Source organism: Leguminivora glycinivorella, chromosome Z (assembly GCF_023078275.1).
Source record: "Leguminivora glycinivorella isolate SPB_JAAS2020 chromosome Z, LegGlyc_1.1, whole genome shotgun sequence".
NCBI lineage: Eukaryota > Metazoa > Arthropoda > Insecta > Lepidoptera > Tortricidae > Leguminivora > Leguminivora glycinivorella.
Window position 1 is genome coordinate 1,932,103 of NC_062998.1, and position 22,193 is coordinate 1,954,295.

Sequence of the window (22,193 nt, forward strand, 5' to 3'; positions counted from 1 at the left end):
TTATAAATTTTAAAATAAAGTAGCACTTAATAGTTTACAATACGAAATTCGAATGTATTTAGTAGCACAATTGTTGTAACATTCTTCAGAAATGGAAGAGCGGTACCTCCTGGCACAGGCTATACTAAAGCTTAAAAAGAGGTTCCAATCACTAGCTTTAGGATGAATATTGTGAGGGTATAATAAACATTTTTCATTTTTCATTTTTTTTTTTCACTACATCTGTAGCTAGCTGTCCCTATCGCTCTAGCCATTATGTATGAAAACGATAAAAAAAATATTTTTGCGAATTTAACTAAAAGTGATATAATTACAGCGTGGTCCCTGATAAGATAACAAACCTAACAACATGTCGAACAAATAAATAAAATAAATATTATAAGACATGTCTAATTTAACGGAAAACAAAAAATCACGGTGTAAAAGCGTTCAAGAATTTTTGACTCCCTTCCCCATTTGTGAGATATTTTAAATAAGAGTTCTCCAGGCCCCCTCCTCCCTCATATTTCTACTTCCTCTTTATTTTTTGCCCTTTGATTAGTTTAGTTTAGTTTAGTTTATTTAGTTGATATATTTGTTCCATTATTTTTACTAAGAACTAAACACGATGGAAACCGGTCTTTAATACAAAAGAATGTTACATTTATAGCAAAGTATACCTAGTACCTGCCATACTTGCCTGCCAGGTAGAAAATTTGTATCAGATCTAGAATTTATCTCATTCTCTCAAATATTCTGCTTGATATTTTGCGAAATTCGACTCGGGTTTTTTTAATCGTAGGGGAAATACGTCCAAAATGACATATATGTACAAAACGACACAGGCGGGTTAAGTATTTTGAATTTGGCGGCCTTCAACACGAAACTGACAGTGACTTTAGGCGGCCATATTGGTCTTCTAAAACCTGCCACAATTTGAACTCAACCCTTTCATTCGTTTGGGTGGCATGGCCGAAGACAGGTATTTACATGTCACCAGTTTTTTTCATACTGATAAAGTTTTTGTTCAAATGGTAAGTTATTTGATATTCTGCCTACTCACGTAGCATTTGTTTCAATCCTTAAACATTTATCTTTGTAATCAATAAGTTATTTTTGGGAAAAGTGCTTTGTGTATATTTATTTTCAAATTTTATTTTTTTAAAACGCTGTACGGACAAAACAACATACAGGTACAACGGACAAAATGGCATATATAAAATGGTATGTCACATTGTCCTTAGCTTTCTCATTATATGCATATATTTTTTTAGATACCAAAATGCCACGTGACTATCAAAGAACGACTGATCGCCAGTTTATTGATGTGCTTTTTCCGGTCCCAAAAGGGCATTTTATCAGTGGCCAAGGGAAACATAAACCGAAAACTCGACTGAGCTCGTTGGTGTTGACTTGTACTCCAAATATGTTGGAAATAAAATCTAAAAATAAACCCAAAGCACCCTCAGCTAAGAGAAAACGTAAAGCTAAAAAAAATTGTTTGATGACAATCAAGAGGAAGAAGATTTTCCGACCGTTTCTCAAGATGACGACGAGGACTGTGCTTGTATTTACTGCAATGAGCTCTATTCAAGTTCTAAGCCCGGAGAAGACTGCTTGCGGTGCTTAAAATGTTCGCTGTGGGCTCATGCTTCTGGCGCCGATGTTCCGAGACGAACAAAGCGTTTTATTTGCGAATTATGCCAATAAATGTGTAGCTTCTACGTGTATGTCATTTTGTCCAGGAGCAATATGTCATTTTGTCCGAAGCATATGGACAAAATGGATTTTGACCGATCTCAGTTAAATATGTTTTATTTTTTTTCCTGTTGATTTTATGCTGAAAATGTTTATTAAATTCGATAGGTTAAGGACCAAATATGATTAATGTTAACTATGGCTGTGCTGTAAACTACCATTAAAAAGTTATGATTAAAAAACAAAACTATATGTCATTTTGGACATACTTCCCCTAAACTAGAACTTTCCTTTGCTAATCCGCGAATAGATAACGTGCAAGTCAATCAATGCTAACCTGTTATAATTACTTGCGTATTTTTTAAATGCAATTAATTTTCCCACCAAAAATACAAAACTCGACACGTGTTTGGCCTCTCTACGAGGCATCCTCAGGAGCTGATGTTGACGGTCCGAAGTTCCGCAATGCGAGAAAAAAATACGCAAGTAATTATAACAGGTTAGCACTGATTGACTTGCACGTTATCTATTCGCGGATTAGCAAAGGAAAGTTCTAGTTTACGATTAACATGGATTTCCGCAAAGTAACGCCTGATTCCATCGATTATTCGGGTTTTTTTGCCAACCCTAATCAGATAGTAATAAAATGTCCATACATTGGGCAAGACTATTGACTATGCATCTAACGCAAGCGGGGAAGTGTGTTGAATGCGCGTGCGCCATTCAGGTGATATAACTCTGTCAAATGTCTTCTTGAACCGATTTTAATATGTCAAGGTCACAAAACAAATGAAATCAATGGTAACTGCGAGCGAAGCTGTGTCCATACATTGGGCAAGACATCTATTGACTATGCATCCAACGCAATTGGGGAAGTGTGTTGCGCGTGCGCCATTCGAGTGATATAACGTGCTGAATGCGCACTGTCTTATTGATCCGATTTTGACAGTTCAAGGTCGAATTGTGACGTTTAGAATCGAACTCATGTTCTATAGCTTATGTATCTATTTATCTGTATAAGTATGTATATCTACATTGTCGTCCTAGCATAGTACAAGCTTTGCTTAGTTTAGGGCTAGGTTGATCTGTGTAAAGTGTCCCCCCAATATTTTTTTGTTTATTTTATACTTCCGACGCAAAAACGACGGGGTGTTATAAGTTTGACGTGTTTGTCTGTCTGTCTGTGGCATCGTAGCTCCCGAACGGATGAACCGATTCAAATTTAGTTTTTTTTTGTTTGAAAGCTGAGTTAGTCGGGAGTGTTCTTAGCTATGTTTCATGAAAATTGTTCCACTATGTCTGGGGTATTTTTAAAATTGTAATTTTGTGGTTAGGTTATTAACGCGGTTCTTAGAGTCTGGCCAAGATATATTAGCAACGATTTTGATAGCCCAGCATCTGCAATAAGGGTTAAAACTGTTAAAAGTCATAATTTAATTAAAGTTTGACGTTTAGAATGACATTTTGCACCGGAGAGGCTGTCAAATTGTTGTATCTTTGACTAACTCTAACCAAAGACATGTATAACTCCATATAGACAGATAAAGTCTAAGAAAAAAACGTACCTCAGTGCCGTACAGAAAAAGGTACGGTGGCCTAGATGACATTACACCTTTGGGGGACGCTCAGCTAGATGGCGCTAATATAAAGCTAAGAATATGGGCCAAATTGTTAAAACTGAGGTTCAAAAGTTTTAAGCCTGTATCTAGAGATGGCAGTCTATGCACTGTGATTACACATTTTACTTCGACAGTAACTCTCTATAATACTCGGACCTCTTTATAACTAAATAAAAGTATCCAAGACTGACAAACAAATAGATACGCGAATGTTTCAGAATTTTTTTTTATGGCATAGGAGGCAAACGAGCAGACAGGTCACCTGATGGTAAGCGATCACCGCCGCCCATGGACACCCGAAACACCAGAGGTGTTGGAGGTACGTTGCCGGCCTTTAAGATGGGTGTACGCAAGAGCTAGCAAAGCCAATATTTAGTTATACCCTCATTTTCTCTGCAGGGTCACATGATTGCCGCGAGAGTATGTCGCCGCGAGATAGACTACCCGTCCTTATGTCATTTTAATACAGTTAGAAGAAGATGTGTCATATATCTCGCGGCGACATACTCTCGCGGCCATCATGTGCTAGGCCTACTGATGGTGTAATAGCTTTTTACATAATTGTCATATTCAAACAGCTCAACGAGGGTGTGAGGTGCTGACGACGGGAGGACTTACGGAACTAATTTGTTCCGTCTATTGTCCTTTGAGTCGTCGGCAACCCAAACCCTCCTTTGAACTTGTACACTCCTTTTTGCTAACACAGCAAAGGGTAGTATTACCGACGTAGTATTAAAAAGAAATTGGATTAGTTTTATGTATAATTTTCTTGTTTTGGTGGTATAAAACTTTAACGTTTTCGAACAGTAGCAAAGTTTTCAAAGCATTATGAACTCTCTCTTTGCTGAACATTTACCCCCTTATTCATAAACGTACTCTAAAGTTATCAAGCAGATAAAGTTCGTTTGTCCCTTTCCGACGTATTGGTGTGATAGAAAAGGACAAAGGAACTTTATCGGCTTATACTGCAGACTACACTAATCTAAGTGGTGATATAGGACCTAACATAATCCATACATAATATGGAAAGTGTGTGTGTCTTTGTTTGTCCGTCTTTCACGGCTAAACGGAGCAACGAATTAACGTGATTTTTTGAGTGGAGATAGTTGAAAGGATGAAGAGTGACATAGGCTACTTTTTGTCTCTTTCCAACCCCCCACTTCCCTAAAATGGGGAGTGGACGTTTGTATGGAGCGGTCTGCAATTTTCGAATTTAACGCGAGCGAAGCCGCGGGCAAAAGCTATTATAACATTTTTCCCCTCACTAGCTCGGAAACACGTGTTTTGTCCTTTAATACCAGCGGGTAAAAACGCATTTTATCCACTAGTGGGTAAAGTAATTTGACCTTGAATAAAGTCAAATTAACTGCTTTAAAACTGATAAAAGTAGGTGAATCTAGTAATAAAGATGATTTACCACCTGTGGAACTACTGGAAGCAGTGATAAACGCATTTTTCGCGTTGTAGTTTCCTCGCTATGCTGAGGGGAAAAGTTTTGTGTTACACTCAGGTGCAAATGTATTTTACTTCTCGTGTGTTAAAAAACTCGCAAGTTCAGGATTCTATTCTCGAACCACTCGCTTCGCTCGTGGTTCAACTATAGAATCCTTTCACTTGCTCGTTTTTCAATTTCACACTCGGCGTTAAAATACAACTTTGCCCCCTTGTATAACAAATAACTATTATTATTTCTTAAATATCGTTTAAACCTGACTGAATGACACCTGACATTTTATTCCGGCTGGTAGCACGACGACCCACTTCCTGGAGGTCAACACAATTCGGTAATTACCGCCCTAGAGCGTAAATGACCGATTTCCATACGCGGACTTATCGTTTTCGTTTTAATTGGTCGAGGTTTGTTTACCCTTATTTTTAGAGGTTGAGGCAGGGGCGGCTCACTCCACGATTCTATCGCCGCGCTACAAGTACATATCGGCGGCCGCGAGTTCGCGGCCCATTCAGTGGTGACGACCTTCGCGCGGCGCAATAAAATTCAATGTCGGCTGCTCGCGTGCGGTCCGTTTGTTACTGTAGGTAAGAATTTAGAATGGCGGCATTTTGTGAACATCAAAGGAGTGAGCCTTCTGTACTTGTACTATTATATATTCTGTGGTTGAGGGTACTTAATGAGAGTTTTTGTACTGTAAATTTAAGTGAGTTTGATATAGTATGAATTTTCTGAGATGGACGTTTCGCTTTTGCCGTAATCTGTTAAACAAAGGCCTTTGTTTCTATTATTACGGCGGCTAGCTCCCGTTTCCACAGCACGTGCTCAAGTCTCAGTGTAGTAAAAAAGCAACTATCATGATAGCAATAAGGTTCAAATTTATTAAACGGTTTGCAGTATGCAGGTAACTTTTTTTAATACGACAAAACGTGTTATCTCCGAAAGGGCTTTTTATGGATTTGAATCTTATTACTATCATGATAGTTGCTTTTTAACTACACTGAGATTATAGCACGTGCCGTTTAAACGGGAGCTAGCCGCCGTGAACAATAGACACAAAGGCCTTTGTTTAACAGATTACGGCTAAAGCGAAAAGTTCATCTCAGAAAATTCATACTATACATAGTTACTTCGATGGCCGATCTGTCCTAGTGACCCTGCTTGCTAAGCCGATAGTCCTTTGTTCGAATCCTGGTAAAAATCCTGAAATAACGCTTCAGGAGTAGCTATTATTCTGTCACCGCTAGCAAACGTAGTGACCCTGCCTGCTAAGCTGCAATCCCGGGTTCGAATCCTAGTAGGGCATTTATTTGTGTGATGAGCACCGATATTTATTCCTGAGTCATGGATGTTTTCTATGTAGGTACGTACCTATATAAGTATTTGTATATTATATACATCGTTGTCTGAGTAGCTACCCAGAACACAAGCCTTCTTGAGCTTACCGTGGGGCTCAGTCAATCTGTGTAGGAATGTCCTTCTTCATATTTATTTATGTATTATCTTGTCAGGTCGAAACTTTAGAGGGCCATCTGTCGAATAACGTCGTACGATACAGGAGCGACAAGGAAATTAGGAACTCATGTGCATTTAAAGCACTCCCTTCTTTTAATTTAATTCATCGCCATCCGTTCCGAAATTCCTCTTTTCTGGGTATTTTCGCGAGAACAATCACCAACAATATTTTAGTCTAAGGTGGGTAAATTTTATGTTTTTCCTACTCAGAATCACGAACCCTAACAATCTAGGACAAAAAACAAGAGACAAAAAAATGGTCCCAAAACTTTCTATTATTTTGCATACCTACTTTCCGCTTGGTAACCGCTATACAAAGTGTTTGAAAAATGGTTACCACAGAACTTAATTTAGATAGAAGAAACAAATTCATATATTTGTATAGGGGCCGAGCGTGTCAAATTTTGTACTGAAGTTGATTCTTGCCTGTAATTTTAAATATGTCTCAGGCTCTTGATTGTTCATAATTTTTGTGTTGTTGCAATTGAATATCACGTAACGAGGCATTTTTTATGTTTTGGTTGACTTCAACTTACAAAAATTGACGCCCGAAAGCTGCAAGCTGCGAGTAAAGACGGACTAACTCAGTGGATTTCACTGAGTTCATTTGACACGCTAAGTAGATACGTTTGCTTGATCTATGGTATATATATGACATCTGTGATGGTTACGGAGTGTAAAAATTCAAACGCTTTTTTTGCGTAGGTAGTAGGATTGAAAGCTCGTGATTCTGACTAGGAAAAACATAAAATATACCTATTTTAGAAATAAAAAAATTGAATCTTTCGCGAAAATGCGCTTCCGCACTTGTATCGTAATGTATTATGATGTTTGACATTTCTATTTGCGGACTATAGGTCCATACAGATTTATCTATATTTAGAAATTCAGGATATCAGATATTTTTTGATGCTGACTGTACCTAAACATTTAGCTTATTATTCTTAACGATATAGTTTGGAAACGATACAAGTACATACTTATATTCAAACACTATTAAGAAACATCGATGCATTCGATGTAGCAATTTGTTTGGCCTTGCACGGCGCTAATATAACATATTATGCTGCTCATATGTTAGTTTGACATGTGCAACGTGCCATCGCCATAATAACTTATTATGTTGAGTAGAATTTATGTGAGAAACTTTCATGTTATTGAACTTGACATACCTAATGTTGTTTTGGCGTATTACGAGTAGGCACCCATCAATAATTTTATATTTATTTATTTATTTAATCGTATGGCACGAAAATAGGCAAATAACAAGTTTTATACAATAAAACCAGGTCAATATTTAGACAATTGAGCCACTGTGACTGCCATTGAGCACCTGCTGCGTCTGTAGGCCTAGCACATGATGAGAGTATGTCACCACGATAGATGACACGTCTTCTTCTAATGACATAAGGACGGGTAGTCTATCTCGCGGCGACATACTCTCGCGGCAATCATGTGCTAACCCTGCTGTTGTAAGTTGCAGTAGGTGTTCTCTAGTCCCGGTGTATGAGTGCAGAGGGCAGCGTTCGATGATGTGGTCCATGGTTTGGATCGCGCCGCATTCGCACAAGGCTTAATCCTTCCATCCCCACTTGTACAAGGTATAATTGCAGCGACCCATCAATAATAAAAACGTCTTTATTTACATGAACATACATCTATACTAATATTATAAATGGGAAAGTGTGAGTCTGTTTGTTTGTCCGTCTTTCACGTCCAAACGGAGCGACGAATTGACGTGATTTTTTAAGTGTGTTGTTTAAAGTTAAAGCTACAGATTATCCTACTGATCACCCTTTATAAAAAAAGCTACCCAGACCACCAGAGTCACAGATAACTTACAATATTTCTTCTCAACCTTCCCTCCACTTAATAACCGATTGTATTTAACCTCTACCGGTAAAGTCACTTAATGATCTGTTAAACGGCAGGCGACCTTCTTTTGTTTCGACTACTTTTACACCGATCTTGAACTCGATAAGGGGTACTAGTACTACAGTCAAAGAGGATCAAGTATTATTTAGAGTTACTGTCAAAGTAAAATGTGTAATCACAGGGCATAGACTGCCACCTCTCGACACAGGCCCCATATTCTTAGCTTGATATGTGTTAGAATGTCAAATATTAATATTAGCGCCAATTAGCCGAGCGTCCCCCAAAGGCGTAACGACATCTAGGCCACCGGACCTTTTTCTGTATGGTTCTGAGGTACGTTTTTTTTTCCTTAGACTTTGTCTTTACGGAATTACATAATAATTATATCTGACTACAGTAGTGCCTAATAGTTTTCCGTGGTATTTTTCGTAGTGATTTGGTCAACTTCTTGTGTGTTTTCACATCATCGTATCCGATATCGGATGTGGAAGGATTTGAAAGGCAAAAATCAAAGATGGCGGCTGAAATGTATGGGATATCATTCCTACATCCGATATCGGATCGGGTAATGTGAAAACGCACTAAGAGACATCGAGACAGAAAGATGAGGTGAAAGAAGCCAGGATCGCCCAACGCGAACAGACTCGCTACAACCGGTGCATATTCTTCAACCTATAAATTACATTTAAGACGATACAGGAGGGGTCAATTCCCCATACAAACGCTCTCAACTATTTCCTCCCTGGTTGTTGAAGATAGAACAATCATTTTTCAACACGGATTATAATTATTTTTATCTGTGTTGGACCGTTTTGATTTTTTTTGATATTTTTATTATTATTTTTAAAGACGCTAGAGCCCATCAAAAATTTCCTATAACGGCGTTATTGATTATGACGTAAAAAAAGGTGTGGTATTCAAAATTGGTGACAATTAGCCAAAAAAACTAAACGGTCCGACACAGATTACTTCATTACAATTCAGATTCTCAAATTTCGTTACGATTGATTAAGTTTTGAAGGAGGAAATAGTCGAGAGCGGAACCTCGATTTTAAAGATTTTTTCGCAATATCTTTTAACTGAGTTGTTCTTAATGGACAATTTTTTTTCTATAAATCTAGTTAAATATTTAACTAAAATTCCCAAACTGAAATGCTCCTTTCCATTTTAGCATTTTCGCTCCTGTAGCGTCTTAATTATCTTTTTAAATTCGTGAGGACCCGGAAGTGCCATCATAAGGACAGGAAGTGCAAGACATTGGTATCGAGATAATAAATATCGCCCATAATAAGTTGTTGATGGAAATGATGGACTCGGCCTTTATTTTAATGGAGGGTTGATGGCCGATTTATTCTTATAAATATAATTAACTGGTTGTCCGAAAATGGTGGTTTATGTTTATCAGTACCATTAATGGGATATTTTAACTGAGGACAATAAGTACTGGCATTTGAGAAAATAAACGATTTGTTTTTTTTTTTTATTTATTTATTTAAAGGTAACATACATTTTACATTTTTAAAGTTTCTCGCCAAACTGCTCATGCAGTTTGTTGGCGAGACAGCGCTCATTGTAAATCAAATCAAATCATAATCAAAATAATTTATTCAGCAAATAGGCCACAGGGGCACTTTTACACGTCACATGTACATATTTAGAAAATATTTAAAATTGAGTTGAAATTACAATTGATACTATTATATACTAATTCTAAATTCTAACTAAATTTAACTCTATACAATTAATTAGAGATGTAGAAGGTCTCTAAATGTCGAATTACAACCAAGAACTACACAAAATATAAAAAGTACAAATACAAAAAAAAGTCTTAAATTACTTTAGAGGTGCAAATGACTCTAAATGTCACAACTAAAGATAAAATGTATATCTACTTAATATAATTCTCCTTAGAGATGTATATGGTCTCCATGAGTAAAATATTGGGAGAGATCTTACACAGGCCGACCTAGCCCCAAACTAAGCGTAACTTTGTCTTGTACCTATACCTACTATTAGGTACTATGCGACGATACACATAGTTATATAGATAAATATGTGAATATATAATTTAACTGGCATTTGCACGCGGCGTCGCTCGCTTTAAATTCTAAAATTGAGGAAGGCTCCATACAAACTTCCACCCCCCATTTTGGGGAATTGGGGGGGTCAGAAAGAGACAAAAAGTAGCCTATGTCACTCTCCATCCCTTTAACTATCTCCGCTTTAAAAATCACGTCAATTCGTAGCTCCCTTTTGCTGTGAAAGACGGACAAACAGACACACACTTTCCCATTTATAATATTAGTATCTACTTATTAATATGGATATTTTCCAGTACTTGACGACCAGTCTGGCCTATAGTCGGTAGTGAGCCTGCCTGCTAAACGGCGGTCCTGGGTTCGAATCCCGGTAAGGGCATTTATTTGTGTGATATTTGTTATAATGTATATTGCTGTAGGAGTACCCACAACACAAGCCTTCAGAATCAGAATCAGAAATGTTTTTATTGCAAGATTATGGTATTTACAATAATAGTAAAGGTGTAAGTGCGTTTTCACATTATCCGATCCGATATCCCATACATTACAGGCGCCATCTTGGATTTTTTCTATAGAAATCCTTCCGACATCCGATATCGGATCGGATAATGTGAAAACGAACTAAGGTACATTTCTTGAGTAACACATAATCTACCCATCAAGAGCATGCAATAATATTTTCATTATTAATTGTCTCACAAGTTTTAGGCTTATTATAAAATGATTACTAACATGAACTTACCATGGGACTAGTCAATCTATGGAAGAATAATAAATAAATATATTATAAATATATATATTGGAGACACCTTACACAGATCAACTTAGCCCCAAACTAAGCAAAACTTGTACTATGGGTGCTAAGCGACGATATACATACTTAAATAGATAAATATATATTTATATACATAGAAAACATCCAATGAATCAGGAACAAATATCTGTGCTCAGACAAATAAATGCCCTTACCGGGATTCGAACCCGGGACCGCGGCTTAGCAGGCAGGGTCACTACCGATTGGGCCAGACCGGTCGTCAGAATATTCTATAATATTTATTTATTTATTTTCATTTCCTGGCCTCTGCAGTAATTTAACTTTCTTTATCTAGATTCAGGAATGCGTGGTTATTATTATTATGTTTATCGCGATACTCCGTTAGAAATTTAAGAATGTAAATAAACAATAAATATGTTGATGTTGGGAGCTTGTAATTCCACAAATTCAAAAGTTATTGTCATGAGTCTCATTTGTGACGTCCAATAAAATCGTACCTCAGTACCATACAGAAAAAGGTACGGTGGCCTAGATGACGTTACACCTTTTGGGGGACGCTCGGCTAGATGGCGCTAATATTATTATTTGACATTTTAACACATATCAAGGTAAGAATATGGGCCTTGTCTAAACTAAGGTTCAAAAGTTTTAAGCATGTGTCAAGAGATGGCAGTCTATGTACTGTGATTAGTGATTACACATTTTACTTCGACAGTAACTCTCTCTCTCTATAATACTCGATCCTCTTTAGTGTGAACATGCATGCACGATGCATGTGTTCACTGACGACGAGTCTTCATAATATCGAGCGTTTTTTGGTCGACTAGAGCCAATTCCAATTTGGGGAAACCACTTATTAGATGTAGGTATACTGTAAATGCAGTAAATACAGAATCAGCGGCAATATTTTTTTTTTATTAAATAGTATATATTTTAATGAATTGCAATACTGTTACGCTTTTTGCTCATACATGTAACAAAGCACAATGTAACACAGAAATTAATCTGTTCCTCCATAAATTGCAGTCGCGCACGGATCCCAAGACAATGTGTCATGTCACAATCACAATCATTGCAGTCGAGATATTACTTTTTATGCATTGTCCCGATATTGTTGTGTTGCAAAAGTTTCACAAACAAGTTGGGTAATAAAAGGGCCCAGAGGTCTGTTTTAGGAGAAAATTGACCTTCGATTGGCTAATATAAGGGCCCAGAAAGGTCTTTTAGGAGAAATTATTGTAGTGACCTTGGACTGCGTCTGGTTAATAAGTGGTCCGTTATAATAAGACATTTTAACCGGTGCCATTTGATTCATTATTATAAGACTAGCTTTTGCAAATGGCAATCGCTTTCGTAAAAACTAGTGCCTACGCCAAGTCTTGGGATTAGTTGTCACAGCGGACCCCAGGCTCCCATGAGCCGTGGCAAATGCCGGGATAACGCAAGGAGGATGATATAACTAGCTTTTGCCCGCGGCTCCGCTCGCGTTCAATTCGAAAATTGCGAGATGCTCCAGAACAAACTTCCACTCCCAATTTTTTACTTTTTATGAGATTAATTTTAACAACTAACCTAAGTATATTAATGAAATAAAACTATGGAAACGGATTAAATCGCGTATAATAAATTAATTAATTTAATCCGTTTCCATAGTTTTATTTCATGAGTAACTATCGCGGTAACCGAAGACAATACTAAGTATGTAGCTATACTATTGCACAAAAAGACGACATGTGGAGGAGCGTCAAAGCGCTGCTGACAGACACTGCCTGCTCAGTTTTCGGCTACCAGGAAACTAGAACACAGGATTGGTTCGCCGAATACTCAGAGCACTTAAAACCTCTCCTTGACTCCAAGCGTGAAGCTGCACTGAAACACCGCATGAATCCCACACTTGAAACACGGGAGGACCTTAAGAATGCCACGTCAACTCTCCAGCGAAATGCACGACACTTTGCGAATGTGTACTGGACGAACGTGTGCACAAATATTCAAAAGTGCGTTGACGTCGGTAATTTTAGCGGTCTTTACTCGGGTATCAAGAAGGTTCTGGGTCCAGTGCCTAAAAAGACAGCCCCTCTTAAAGAAGTGGACGGTACTATCATTACTGATAGCTGCCGTCAACTCGGACGATGGGTGGAACATTACACCAACCTCTATTCACACCCAGTTGCTATTGACTCAGAGGCCTTAGCACACACGCCAAATTTAGCAACTTGGGTTGAACTAGATGCTCCACCTTCTATAGAGGAATTTCACAAAGCTGTTAAGCAGCTTAAACGCGGTAAGAGTCCTGGCAGTGATGGTACGCAAGCCGACATCATAAAACTCGAGTGTGTGGGCCCAATTCTGCATAGTCTGTTGTTGAAATGTTGGGAGGACGGAGTATTCCCACAGGATATGCGCGATGCTAACATCGTCACGTTGTACAAAGGAAAGGGAGATCGCGGTGACTGTAACAATTACCGTGGCATTTCCCTCCTTAGCATCGTGGGCAAGCTATTTGGTCGGGTAGTGCTTTCAAGGCTACAGCACCTTGCCGATCGCGTATATCCCGAAAGCCAGTGTGGGTTCCGTGCCCAGCGTTCCACAACAGATATGATCTTTACACTTCGGCAAATTCAAGAGAAGTGTAGAGAGCAGAAAACACCCCTTGTTGTTGCGTTCGTTGACTTGAATAAGGCCTTCGATACCGTCAGCAGGGAAGGGCTTTACTCCGTATTAGAACACATTGGGTGCCCACCAAAACTTCTGAGTCTTGTGAAGTCGTTTCATGAAGGTATGCAAGGTGCAGTGGTGTTCGATGGTACCGTATCTGACTCGTTCTTTATGCGTCGAGGTGTTCGGCAGGGCTGCGTATTGGCGCCTACCCTGTTTGGTATATTTTTCTCGTTACTGCTAAAAACTGCATTTGGTGACGACCAACAGGGTATCCATCTTCATACGAGGGCTGACGGAAAACTCTACAATGTGGCACTACTAAAGTCTAAGCAAAAACGAGACGATCTGTTCGTTGACAGTTTGCTGTTTGCCGATGACGCAGCCTTCGTCGCCACATCGCAGCCTGAGCTCCAGACCATTATGGACAAGTTTTCTCGTGCATGTGCTCTGTTCTCCATGTCCATAAATCCCCGAAAAACTGTTGTACTGGCTCAAGGGTGTGCGGAAAGTCCCACGATCCTGTTGGATGGAGCCCCACTTGAGTCAGTAGACAAGTTTTGCTATCTCGGGTCGACAGTGACTAACAATCTCTCACCGGATGCAGAAATCGATGTTCGGATTGGTAAAGCCGCGACGATGTTTGGGAAGCTGAGTGCAAGAGTATGGCAAAATAAACACCTTACTAGGAAAACCAAGATGGTTGTTTATCAGACGTGCATCCTGAGCATACTCTTGTACGGGGCTGAGACCTGGACATCGTATTCCAAGCACGAACGTCGTCTTAACGCTTTCCACATGCGCTGCATCCGGAACATTTTGGGCATACACTGGAAGGACAGAGTAACGAACGAGAGGGTGCTTGAGATCGCTCAGCTGCCCAGCCTCTTTGCGATGCTAAAGCAGAGACGCTTACGCTGGCTGGGGCATGTGCATCGCATGCAACCCTCTCGTTTGCCGCGGCGTGTCTTGCTTGGTGCCATAGCTGATGCCAAGAGAAGCGTCGGCCGGCCAATGCTACGACATAAAGATTGCGCCAAGCGAGACATGCACGCCTTCAACATCCCGGTCTACAAATGGGAAGAGCTTGCCGAAGATAGAGACAGGTGGCGCAAATTGGTGTTTGATGGACGTACAATCCACGACAATGCTTGGTTTGCGTCACTCGCAAGTAAGCGAGCCAAGCGTTATCAGCGCGATACCTCTTCGCCACGGGCACACTACACCTGCCAGAGTTGTGGTCGTGTTTGCCGCTCCCGTATTGGCTTACTCAGCCACGAAAAACGTTGTTGCCCTACCTGACACTGCTTGAATAGTCTGTTAGAGACTTGAAGGCCGATGATGATGAGCTATAAAAATTGAGTAAAGTCGTAATTCATTACTTCAGTTACACAGGATGATTCATGAGTCGTGAGCAGGAATGAACAGGGTACTGGGGAGGGTCACGCTGAGCAACTTTCATAATGGGGCAACACTGAATTGTGATTATTTTTCTTAACTATGACTTAATTGATAAGTACTTAATTGATAGCTAATTATCAATTACGTTCTAATTATGACTTAATTGATGATTAACTATCAATTAAGTCATAGTTAAGAAAAAAAAAATCACAATTTAGTGTTGCCCCATTATGAAAGTTGCTTAGTGTGACCCTCCCCAGTACCCTGTTCACTCCTGCTCACGACTCATGAATCAACCTGTATACATATGCATAATAATACTATTTATTAAATTATTACATAACAAATCAACTGAAATATTACAATTAAATGTTTATTTAATCAATAAATTGATTGCGTCTGAGCTCGCAATTGCGAATTAAATGTTATCCAAAATTGTGTTAGTAGTATAGATATATAGTAGTCATATAATAAAGAAAAATAGATATGACAACTTTACTCTTCAACTCTAATCTTTGGATAAGAATCCCAATTTAATATTTGGTGAACGAAAACAGCGTATGGATTCCATGAAGTATTAGCTACGAGGTTAATTAGGTTTTCATTATCTACTAGTAACAAGGGCAGAATGCCGTGGGCCAGTCATGGATGCGATGCTTCAACGGGTTAATAAAGGATTGACGTTTCAGCCAAAATATGGGCAGTGCTAATCCAATAAGTGGCTTGGCCCCCAGAAAGAAGTTGCACTCGATTTTGTCAGTAATAATGTTAAAAAATGTAAATCGTTTAATAGGTAATTATTTTGTTTGTTATTAAGGATTCTTTACAAAGTTGGGGACTTTCAAAAATAGGGTACAGCCATTAAAGGGTAAAAAGAAAAAGTAAGTCGGTGTTAGTTTTGCTACCAACCAGCAACGTTAAGCTGTAAGTACTAAGTACCCTATTTCTGAAATGCAATCTCCAGTTACTTAATCCTATATCGAAAGATATAAAGGCTCTCCCCAAATGTAACAAGCAAAATAGAATAAATGTCAAATGTGTCTAACTAGATTCTCTCATTGTCAACAGTGGAAGACGCGAGTGGCCGCTACACCGCCATGTTTTACTGGGGCAACAACTACTGGACCGGATCCGCTGAGCTTTGCCACGTTCTGAACGAGCGACATGCCGTGTCCAAGCATAGGAACAGTGAGTAGCATGTCCATTATAGGCGCAATAACTTAATGTCCATTACAGGAACCACTATGGGACCGGCTCTGTTGAGCTCTGCAACGTACTGTACAAACGACATGCCGTGTCCAAGCGTAGGAACAGCAAGTATCATGTCCATTATAGGGCAACAAATTATATCGGCTAAACAATCGATATGCCGTGTCCAAACATAAAAACAATGAGTGACATGTCCATTAAAGGAAACAACTTTATGTCAATTAAAGACCAACTGGACAACAAATACTGGACCGATCACGCTGAGCTGTTCTGCAATAAATCAGTCAATAAATAAAATAATCACCATTTAATACGGCCGATTGTTGATTTTCAAGTCTCTCAAGTATTTTTATGTCATAATGGGTTTAATTTTTTTTTTTAGTAAGAAACAATGTTATAACAATACGTATTCAATATTATCGCTGAAGTAGTGATCAATTTCATAAAATTCACAAATCCTAATGATATCAGTATGTTGCAATTGACCTGACAATCATTGGTAACAAACTGTCCACCATAGGCACGTATACTCGGTGGGCGGGCAACCACATTAGTTGTGCAGACCTGACTGACATTAAATATGAATTTAATAATGTGAAAGTCAGTTCGTTTATTACCCAATCGTTACGAGTGAATGAATATGGCATAAGATTATATAGTCGGCTAAGTTAATATTTGTTTACTTCTCATTCAGGTTATAGTCTGGCATGTTTCATTGAGAAATAAGTACGTGAGACTGGCAAGCTCACAAATTACAGAGATATAACCCCATCCAATCTGGCCCCGTAGCCGAATGGCGTTTCTGCGACGCGAAACGAAAACGTAACGCCGCGAAAGGTAGTCTGGCTCTGTCGCGCCAATACGCACGAGCGATAGAGATAGATATCTACGAGCGTTTCGTTTCGTGAGCGTTTGTTCCATTCGGCTACGTACTCTGTTTTACTTAACAATTAAGACTTAATCGAGTGTCAATGTACCTATTTAAATTAATTGGTACAGTCAGAAAGGTATATACGTAATTTTCCTTCTGTCCTACCAACCCAAAGAGTACCCTTGTAATCAACCGGATTAAATGCTTCATTGAAAATATCTTTAGATAGTTACAATTTTAGTTCTAAAATGCTAAGTTTAAAAGATATCTTCAAAATACGCATCCCTCTGAACTCTCTGGAGAGTGCAGACATAGACACAATTTACTCCGCTTGACCTTATTTGACCAAGTGCCTTGCACTAAAGAACAATTGTATACAAGGAGTTTGCATAATATCTTACCTTAACTTCTAACGGGACTTCCAACTGATAGTTTTAATTAAAATTTTAAAAAACCCCGACATAGAGGACCGATTTTCATGAAACATGGCTAAGAACACTCCCGACTAATTCAGCTTTCAAACGAAACAAACTAAATCTAAATCGGCTCATCAGTTTGGGAGCTACGATGCCACAGACAGACACACACACAGACAGACAGACATACACACAGTCGGACACGTGAAACTTATAACACCCCATCGTTTTTGCGTCGGGGGTTAAAAAATGTTTAACGCTCAGTGTTGCCAACTCGAATTTTGAAAAACAACACATTACGAAGGTTCACCTAACTTCCGCGCTGAGGGACTCCACGCATGTTAAGCCGCGGTCCTAGGTTCGAATCCCGGTAAGGGCATTTATTTGTGTGATGAGCACAGATATTTGTTCCTGAGTCATGGATGTTTTCTATGTATATAAGCATGTATTTATCTATTTAAGTATGTATATCGTCGCTTAGCACCCATAGTACAAGCTTTGCTTAGTTTGGGGCTAAGTTGATCTGTGTAAGGTGTCCCCAATATTTATATTTATTTATTTTATTTTTTATTTTTCTATGATACTAACTGTTCTGTTCTTCCAGAGAGCGGATCCCAGATATTCGCCGACTGGCGGGAAGACGTCTCCATGACTGGCTTTGGGCCTCCATTTGAAGCTGCCTTCTATAACGTACGCCTCTTGGCATCTTCTGATGACCCTGATATCATCAAAACAGTGAGTAACATTTACATTATGCCTCTATCTTTACTTACAAAGAAGTCTTCATGAGTGGCTTTGGGCCTCCTTCGTTGCAGCCTTCTACAACGTCCGTCTCTCGACCTCTTCTGATGACCCTTGAATGCATTGATATCATCAAAGCTGTGAGTGACATTTGCTATCTATAAGGTCTTCCCCATGACTGGTTTTGGGCCTCCTTCGAGGCACCGTTCTACAACGGGCGTCTGTCGGCTTCTTCTGATGACCCTGATTTCATCAAAACTGTTAGTGACATTTACATTATCTTCGCTGACTAAAGGAAGTCTTCATGATTTGCTTTGGGCCTCCATTTGAGCGGACCTACTTAACTCACTTATGAGGATTAGCTGTCTGAAAGAAAAATATAATTTTAACTTTAATTTCAGCGCCGCACACTCCACCTGGGCCTCTGTCTGCCGGCCTCATGCACCCGTGAGGCCGTGGGCGCTCTGGTGCAGGCCTCCCGGGCCCCGCTGCTCAAGTTCAAGGTCACAGCCGTCCGCTCGCCCGACCATGGAGGCTACAACTTCTTGGAGGATAAGACCTTCCAGGTGTTATTGTAAGTATTTTATAGTTACATTTCGGCCACTGCCTGCCAGTCTCATGCACAAGTGAGGCCGTAGGAGCGCTGGTGTGGGCCTCTCGGGTCCCGCTGCTCAAGTTCAAGGTCACGGCAGTATGCTCGTCTGACCATGGCGGGTATCACTTTTTGGAGGATAAGGCTCTTCATGATTTATTGTTAGTGCCTATAAAATATTGTTACAAAATCTTACAGGCAGACATAGTTGAATTACTTCTTACAGGGTTCTTTTAAATCTTTTCTAGCTCTTCTATATCAATTCGTTAAATAATACACCGTTTATATGTTTTAAATTAAATAATAATTTATGTTTATCCGCGTCCATATTTTATGTCAATTATAACGGACTGAAATGGACACTCAACTCAACTGCAAATCATTTGTTTAATTTCCGTTACAAATAAAATGGTAGGTATATTAAATAACAGTCGTATACATTTCGCAAAAACATGTAATTACAAAACATAAATGATTGCACATCTCATAATTTTCTTTCGATTAAGATTTAAGTTTGCGTGACAGTCTTACGAAACAAATTAGGTACTTCGAATAAATTATTAGGTTTATTGAATGTTAACTGTTATTCTAGAGTTATTCTAAATAGAGTGAAATAACTATTACACATGACGGTTATTGCCCTAATTTGTTAAGGTATACATTTGCATAACTTTTGGCTAAGTGTAAACTAGTTCTGACGAAGTAGTCTGAATTACGACAATCGGTGGCTAGAACCGGGAAATGGTTAGGATTACTAAAGTGTGTTGCCAATAATGCCAATAGGTACAGTCAACAACATACCTGTGAATACAGACAAAGTGCTAAAATTATGTATACACACCTTAATTTACAGGTAATAAACTTCTGTATACATAATTTTGGCACTTTGGCTGTATTGACAGCTGTGTTGTTGACTGTACAACGCTAAGCAGGGGTCTATAGAGAAAGAGCACAGTATAAACCAGTAATAACTCTTCTAACAAACGTACGCGCGGGGTGCACACAAGCGCGTCGTGTACGTACGCAACACATGCAAGCGGATTTGGATAAACGTGGATAAGAATAATATGCGTAATGATATTTTTTGTGTTTTCTGACTGATATAATGTGGTATTATTATACTATAATACTATAAGTATTAACTTATATTTATAGTACTAAATAATAACATCTTACTTTGGACGATGTTAGGTAACATTGTAATTTTGTTCAAGCACGTGCTTTCGAACGCAGTAGGTACCTTTCGCGTCGCCGCTGCCGGAGAGTAACTACAGAAATCAGTTTAGTAATCCATACGTAAGGCTGCTTTCAAAAAAAACGTCATAATAATGTAAAAATGATAGTTTTAGTCGGTGAAATACTACACTTTCCGTTATTCAATAGATTTGTTTAATTCAAATTTCAGTTAAGGCATCTTATTATCTTGATTTTTATAAGACTGGATTTTTGAAAACCAAGTCACTAAATTAATTACTTACGAATTTTTCTCTAATGCACGTTTAGAAAAACTCACGTATAGACGATCTTATTTGTAAAATTTGGACAATTTTGATTACTAAAACAGGTAAATTTATGATTCGTATACCCTGTACTACAAACTTCTTAGACTACATTTTTATTATAAGGTTTTAAAAAAGAGTAAACGAGGCTAAGACGAATTCAATTTTTTTCAGAAATTACCTAAAATTAAGCGACAATTTCTTTGAAAATCTACATCACATCGAAATAATTTTTGTACTTAAATAATCTGCAACGTTAACTTAAATTGCTGTTATGCCTTAGTGATTATAAATTGCTATTATTTATTTTTGGCAATTTTTTGAAAACGAGCCTTCACCGGTATAATTATTACCACTTTTGGACATTTTCTCATATTTTATTAGACCAAGTAGAAAAAGTCCTATAATGTGATATATATTTGTAAACTACTCGCAAAGCCCTTTAATTTGATACTACACACGGTATGATCAAGTGCTCGGTTGCGATTTCACTGTTTTTCACACGAAAGCCCTCTTAATATTATAAATGGGAAAGTGTGTGTGTCTGTTTGTTTGTCCGTCTTTCACGGCAAAACGGGGCGACAAAATTACGTGATTTTTAAGTGGAGATAGTTGAAGGGATGGAGAGTGACATAGGCTACTTTTTTAACCGTCGCCTCATATCTCAAGAAGGACGGTTATCAAGTCGTCTGTATGTTTTTTTTTTTATTTTTTATGTTTGTTCCTCGATATCTCCGTCGTTCCTGGACCGATTTTGAAAATTTTTTTTTTGATTGAATGTATATACATACAGATTGGTCCCATTTTTCTCAGAACCCAGTTCTGATGATGGGATCCTGGAGAAATCGAGGGAACTCCTCAAATCTGAAAGGCATACATATGGTGATTTTTGTGTTAATAAAGGAACAGCATGCATTTAGGTACGGAACAGTGACATTTGGTGCAGTGGAACTGCTGATGATGGCCAGAACGGAACTCTTCAAATCTGAACGGCACGCTTATAGTGACTTGGGTATTTTTATACGAACAGCATGCACTTTCGTACAGAACAGTGACATTTGGTGCAGTGGAATTTCTGATGATGGTCAGAACCGAACTCCTCAAATCTGAACGGCACGCTTATAGTGACTTTGGTATTTTTATAAGAACAGCATGCACTTTCGTCCAGAACAGTGACATTTGGTGCAGTGGAACTGCTGATGATGGCCAGAACCAAACTCCTCAAATCTGAACGGCACGCTTATAGTGACCTTGCCATTTTTATAAGAACAGCATGCACTTTCGTCCAGAACAGTGACATTTGGTGCAGTGGAATTTCTGATGATGGTCAGAACCGAACTCCTCAAATCTGAACGGCACGCTTATAGTGACTTTGGTATTTTTATAAGAACATCATGCACTTTCGTTCAGAACAGTGACATTTGGTGCAGTGGAACTGCTGATGATGGCCAGAACCAAACTCCTCAAATCTGAACGGCACGCTTATAGTGACTTTGCCATTTTTATAAGAACAGCATGCACTTTCATCCAGAACAGTGACATTTGGTGCAGTGGAATTTCTGATGATGGTCAGAACCGAACTCCTCAAATCTGAACGGCATACTTATAGTGACTTTGGTATTTTTATAAGAACAGCATGCACTTTCGTCCAGAACAGTGACATTTGGTGCAGTGGAACTGCTGATGATGGCCAGAACCAAACTCCTCAAACCTGAACGGCACACTCATAGTGACTTTGGTATTTTTGTAAGAAAAGCATGCATTTAAGTTCAGAACAGTGACATTTATTTAGTTATGTTTGTTAAGCATATGTTTTGAAGTCAAAGTTTGTCAAGCTTCGATTTCTTATAATATAA

At 38.7% G+C, this 22,193-nt stretch overlaps 1 protein-coding gene across 1 annotated transcript in view; it reads left to right on the plus strand.

The window, feature by feature from the left end:
- Positions 1 to 22,193, plus strand: part of LOC125241116 (O-acyltransferase like protein-like) — a 92,092-nt gene that overhangs the window by 54,560 nt on the left and 15,339 nt on the right. The window contains exons 2-4 of the mRNA XM_048149445.1: positions 16,078 to 16,197; positions 18,110 to 18,240; positions 18,648 to 18,820. Of these exons, the coding sequence (XP_048005402.1) occupies positions 16,078 to 16,197; positions 18,110 to 18,240; positions 18,648 to 18,820 (424 nt within the window). The remainder of the gene's footprint in view (positions 1 to 16,077; positions 16,198 to 18,109; positions 18,241 to 18,647; positions 18,821 to 22,193) is intronic.